Genomic DNA, 6,099 nt, shown 5'->3' on the forward strand with positions numbered 1-6,099 from the left:
AAATGTACGTCGCGACGTAGCGGAAAAACACAATCACAATCCGAATTGACGCTGGTCCAGTTGTTATTACCACGTGGTCTTCTCAGATTCAATTGCCAGTCAACAATCGGAACAGCTTTCACGGGATGAAAAATATTTTGTCCAGCAGTATCGCTATCCCTCAATGAGCTAACTAACTAGCTCACCAACCTAGAATTAAATTCTCCATCCAGTACAATCTGTTTCTTGTTTAAAAGGTGTGTTGATCTTGGTCGGGAGTCTGAGGGATTTGAAGACCTTACAGAGTTGAGGTCTGAGGGATTTGAAGAGTTTAGAGTTGAGCCACGGTCCACCATGAGCCCAATTGTCCCCCTTGCTCCAATCCTGCATCAATTTCAACGGTCTACGCCCATCGGCCATCGCCTCAAACCGAACCTTGACTTGATCATAACCGAAATAAATCCCCTGGACGGACCTTAACTCCACCCCAACCCAACCCTAACCTCTTTGATATGGGTGTCTTTGTTGGGAGACCAGGAGGCGGCCCGCTAACTAGCGACATTGTTCCGTTGCTGTTTTTGGTCTGGGGCCTTCAAAGGGGGACGGCGGCAGGACAGGCAGCCGCTCAGGCGACCCCTGGCCCCCTTCATCACATTGGCCACGGCGCCCCGCACGGCCGAGGACGAAAAGTAAAAGATGAGCGGGTCCAGGCAGGCGTTGAAGGTGCTGCAGAGCAGGGCCTTATCCCGCCAATCGGGGTTCCGCCAGGCCAGGAAACCCACCACGTGGGACACGTTGTAGGGCCCGAAGCAGACGGCGAAAACCAGCAGGGTGCCCAGCGCCATCCCGATGGCCCGCAGGCGCCTGCGCCGGTCGATGTGCTGCAGCCGCGACAGGATCCGGATGAAGTTGATGTAGCAGAAGCTGCAGACCAGGAAGGGGATGCAGAAGAGGACCAGGCACAGTTCCAGGCGCACCGGCAGCAGCACCTTCAGCTGGGCCTCCGAGAAGTCGTCGTAGCAAACCTCCGCCGCGGGCGGCGCGTCGGCCTCCGCCGCCGTGGCGTTGACGGCCTCAGCCGGCGTCCCGATGAAAGGCACGATGAAGACGATGCTGAGGTGGGCGAAGGAGAAGATCCAGAAGAAGACGCTGGCGGCCACGGCGTAGAGTGGCCGGCGTTTCAGGCTGTGGCGGATGGGGAAGGCCACGCCCAGGTAGCGCTCCACGCTGACGGCCGTCAGGAAGAAGGTGCTGTTGTAGATGGTCATGTAGAAGACGAAGCCCGACAGCGGGCACAGCGCGTAGGGCATCTCCCACTGCATGTCGCTCACCGCCTCCTGCATCTTGAAGGGCAGGAAGAGCAGGAAGAGCAGATCCGACACGGTCAGGTTGAGGAGAAGGATGTCGATGGGCGTGGCCTTCTGCCGGACCTTGGCGCAGAAGGTGCAGAAGGCCAGCGCGTTGGCCGGGAAGCCCAGCACGAAGGTGATGACGTAGACCGACAGGCATAGCTCCGTGCTGCACTGGTGCATCAGCGCCTCCTTGGCGGACATCGGAATTGAAAATTCCGAAGACGTCGGACGACTTTGGGGACGGGGCCAACCGGTTCTTGGCCCAAAATCTGGTCTGGCTACTAGTTATGCTGTTCCCAGAGACCCTCGGAGGCCGCCAGATGTTTCGAGGGCTCCGTCTCAAGACGAGATGTCTTCTACAGAGTAGTTTGTGCGACTGGTGTCAGGCGACCTTTCCAGGGTAAAGGCTCGAGTGTGCCGGGTAGACCATGAGAAACGGTCTTCTGACCGGACCGATCCTGAGGAATAAGAACAAAATCTCATTCAGAATGCTGAGATCCTTGATTCATTCACTGGCAGACGATGTGCAAAAAGGTGTCCACTCCAGTGCCAGGGTTTTTGTCATTTTCACTCAAATTGCAGGACCCACGAAATATACAATTTTAGGACTACAGGGCCCTGTTCAAAGGTTGAGGGAGCAGTAGACTGCATTAGTAATCAGATTACAAGTAATAAAATCATAGAAATCAGATTACTGGTAATGAGATTACAGCAATCAGATGAAATTCTCCTGGTTGGTACCAAAATGCACCTTGCGCAAAGCTAACGTTTTTTTTTTTTTTTTGACAATCGGACCCATCAGGTGAAAAGCCGAGGACAGCACACTATCTTTCCACTCCCATATAAATAATTTCACCCGATCTGCGTACTTCCACCTCCGCAATCTCAATGGTCTTGGCCCGTCTCTCACTCCTCGCACCACTGCTATCCTCGTTCATAGTCGTTACCTCCCAGATCGACTATTGCAATTCACTTCTCCTTGGTGTCCCTCAGAAACTTCTCCACAAACTTCAACCGGTGCAGAATTCTTCAACCCGGCTCATCAGCAGAACCTCATCCTTACACCACATCACCCCCACCCGTCCTCCAAGAGCTCCATTGGCTCCCGCTCAAATCTGGAATCAACTTGAAAATTCTTCTTGATACATTTAAAGCTATCCATAACCCTGCTCCCCCCATACCTATCTGATCGTCTTCAAATTTCTATTTCCTCTCGTTCCCTCAGATCCTTTTCCTCCCTCCACCACTGTGTGCCCCCCGCTGCCCGTCTCAGCACGATGGGGGACAGAGCTTTCAGCTGCTCTGCCCCTAAACTCACTTCCTCCCAACATTCGTAACATGGATTCTCTTCCCACCTTCAAGTTCCATCTCAAAAGCCACCTATTTAAAATTGCATTTTCCTCTTCTTTCTATTTATAACTGTATTTTATTTATCGCATTCTATTTGTGATTGTATTTTATTTATTATAGTATATATGCTTGTCTGTGACTCTACGGTGTCCTTGAGAGCTTTGAAAGGCGCTTAAAATAAAATGTATTATTATTATTATTTGTCGATCAGGGGCGTTCCTTCCGTGACGTCACGCCAGGAATCGTCACCAACTCAAGAACAAGACTTCCTGAATATTCAGTGCGAGTCTTAAAAAGTAAAATATAGCGACATATGGTGGAATCTTTGTCAAATGCGCTCAGTAGAAGTCATTTTACAAATTATGGACGCAACTTGTCCCGAGTTGTCGGTTGTCCTTTAAATGGAGAAATTAACAAATCACCTTCGAAACGGTCCCAGAATCCCTCTCAATGAAAACCAATGACGACGGCCATTTTGCTGCTCGCTAGCTGTTGTTTGTTGACAGCCGTCGCCGCACGTGAGTTTGCGTAGCGGGCCGTAAAGTCGACAAACACCCGACGGAGCGTCATCGTCGTCGTCGTCTTTTATTAACTGCCTTTGCTTGTGTTCTCGTAAGAGACAGACAAACACGTTCACGTGATGAGTCGCCTCCATGATGTCATGGACGCATTCTGTTTGTTTTTTTTTTTTTTTAATTAAATGGCTTCCACTTGATCTTCCGCCAGGACAAAATAATAAAACATCACTTGAGCAAACACCAAACGATGAGATTTGGCATCCCTCATCCAAGACTCAATCTTGAATTTCCGCCATCCCCTTGGCAGTGTGAAGCCGCCATCAATTTATTGATCACGCCCGTTAGAGTCGCTCGCTTGTTTTGGGATTCACAATCCCAGTCTGTCTGTTTTCAATCAATTTCATGTTCTTTTTCCCGGAAGTAACTCAAATAGATAGAAAGCTAGCTAATATATATCTAATACGTAGCCAGCCAGATAGCCAGTCAGATAGATAGCTAACAGCTAACTAATATATAGCCAGCTTGAAAGATAGCAAATAGATAGCTAGCTCGCTAGCCAGCTATATATATATATAGAAATCGTCAAATTGTGCCGATTCACAATTCCATTTGGTCACATTTTTTTAAAATTTTATTCATGAATCTGATGTTTTCATTTATTTTATGCATAAAAAAAGTGTGTAAATAAATAATTAAACAAATTTAAAAAATGAATAAACTAATAAATAAATAAATAAATGGCTGAAGGAATAAATGAATGTAAAAAAAAAACACTTGCAAAAATCTCCCCCCCCAAAAAAAATCATAAAAAATAAAAAATAATGTTAAAAATTCAGATAGATGACTGGAACCAAATATTAAAAGTTGAACCTCGGTGAGCCGCCCCGCATTTAAATTCTTCATTCTTCATGTGTGCAAATATAAAATCCCATAATAATAATAATAATAATAATGACAATAATGATAATAATTAATAATGACAATAATGATAATAATAATATTGATAATAACGATAATAATAAAATATTGATAATAATAAGAATGATAAGAATGATGACAATGATAACAATAATAATAATAATGATAATAATAATAATAATAATAATGATAATGATAATGACAATAATGATAATAATTAATAATGATAATAATATTGATAATGATAACGATAATGATAAGATATTGATAATGATGATAAGAATGATGATAATAATAATAAGAATGATGACAATAATAATAATAATGATAATAATAATAATAATAATAATAATAATAATAATAATAATAAATTTGACTTATAAGCGCCTGTCAAGGCCACGTTACAGTCTATTTTCGCTTTGAAAAAAATGACAAAAACAATTGAAATAACAAAAAGTTTGATATAGCTATGACAAGAACAATTATGATCACGATAGCCACCGGTAGGGCTAACGTAACAACACCTTCCCATAAAAAGAACTCTTTTTCTTGGTGTGGACGGTGGACACCAAAAAATACATAAAACCAAGACGTCCCCTTACCTGGCATCCAGGAATCCCTCCGTGGCTTTTCACTTCCTGTAGCAGAAGCTCTCGCTGGTCTTTGTGGCGGTGTCGGCCCGGCAACCTCGCCCGGCGCGCTGGCTCACTTTGCTTTATCGGATCTCCTCCTGTGGACGTCCATTTCCGCTTCATTTGCTCCCCAACGGCAGTTATTGCAGCGCTGCCATTTATCTGCTAGCTAAACACCATCCGTCTCCACGGCAACAGGCGGAGGGGCTCCAACAACCCGATGCGAGTTATTAAATCATATCCTGGTTATCGGCGCAGTTTGGTGGCTGGAAGGGGCGGTGCTTTAAAAAAAGAAAAAAAAAAGCGCCTTGGACACAGGACGTGATCTTACGGCGCGGTTGCGCTAATCAAACAGAAGCCCGATGTTTGCTAACTGCTATCGTCAACGCGCTTCCATTCAAAGGCGGATTTTGTTGGACGGCTCAAAGACTCGCCAAGGCCAAACAAAGTCCGCTCGCTGATGCCTGGATGGAAGTTTTTTTTTTTGTGTTTATTCTGCGATCGTTACGGACTGAGATGCGCCAGCTTTGGGCTAAATCGCCATTGGCGCCACATGAACAGCGGCCATCTTACGATGCCGATAGACATGCGCTTGATTCACTAAAAGGCGGATTAGCCCGTGTCGTCCACTAAATGCCCTTAATCTCTTTCTGGGTGACAGCGATGATGAAAAAGTGAACACGTGTTAAGCAGGCACGGCAGATGGACACCCCGGTTTGAAGTTTGGATCCAAGTTGGCCTTTCGGTTTGGGCTTTTGAGCGCTAGCGCGTTCGGGGTCGACGCGCTCAGACTTCAGGGAGGCTGCCATAGGGGAAGTTGCCGGGAACGTCGACACGCCATTGAGCGTTATTAGCGTCGCGCTTCCGTCACCTGCGCTCGGTGGCAAACGCGGCATGGTAGCTTGTTGATCGTTAGCAGGGGGTGCGCCATCCCTTTCTTCCAAAACAAAGGATGTGGTTTATTTGCACAACCATCCCATTTTTCACTGCAGCTGTTTTTAGTGCTGCCTTGACTGATGACTGTGTTGCTTTTGACGGCGGCTACAGTGCCAATTAACTCGTTGACTGCCAGACGCTGTGCAAAAATGTGTCGGCTCCAGTGCCAGGGTTTTTGTCACTGTCACTGGAATTCCAGGACCCGCAGAAGATTCAGTTTTAGGACTAAAAATCCTTGCTCAAAGGTTGGGGGAGTTCAAGGAGACTATTCCCTGAAGCTGTACTAGTAATCAGAATATCAGATTACAATAGCCATGTTATAGTAATCAGATTACAATAGCCATATTGCAGTAATCAGATCAAAACAGCATTATTACAGTAATCAGATTACAATACTCATATTTATACTAAGAT

At 45.8% G+C, this 6,099-nt stretch overlaps 1 protein-coding gene across 1 annotated transcript; it reads right to left on the reverse strand.

Annotated features, from left to right (window-relative positions):
* Window positions 1-512: 512 nt before the first annotated feature.
* Window positions 513-1,577, reverse strand: LOC148897248 (free fatty acid receptor 2-like). Its single transcript, XM_088998703.1, has one exon. The coding sequence runs from the start codon at window positions 1,530-1,532 to the stop codon at window positions 528-530; it is 1,005 nt and encodes a 334-aa protein (XP_088854829.1). The 5' UTR covers window positions 1,533-1,577; the 3' UTR covers window positions 513-527.
* Between the last annotated feature and the right edge of the window lie 4,522 nt (window positions 1,578-6,099).

This window comes from Hippocampus bargibanti, linkage group LG06 (assembly GCF_051943395.1).
Source record: "Hippocampus bargibanti isolate YZ-2025 linkage group LG06, ASM5194339v1, whole genome shotgun sequence".
In the NCBI taxonomy this organism is placed as follows: Eukaryota; Metazoa; Chordata; class Actinopteri; order Syngnathiformes; family Syngnathidae; genus Hippocampus; species Hippocampus bargibanti.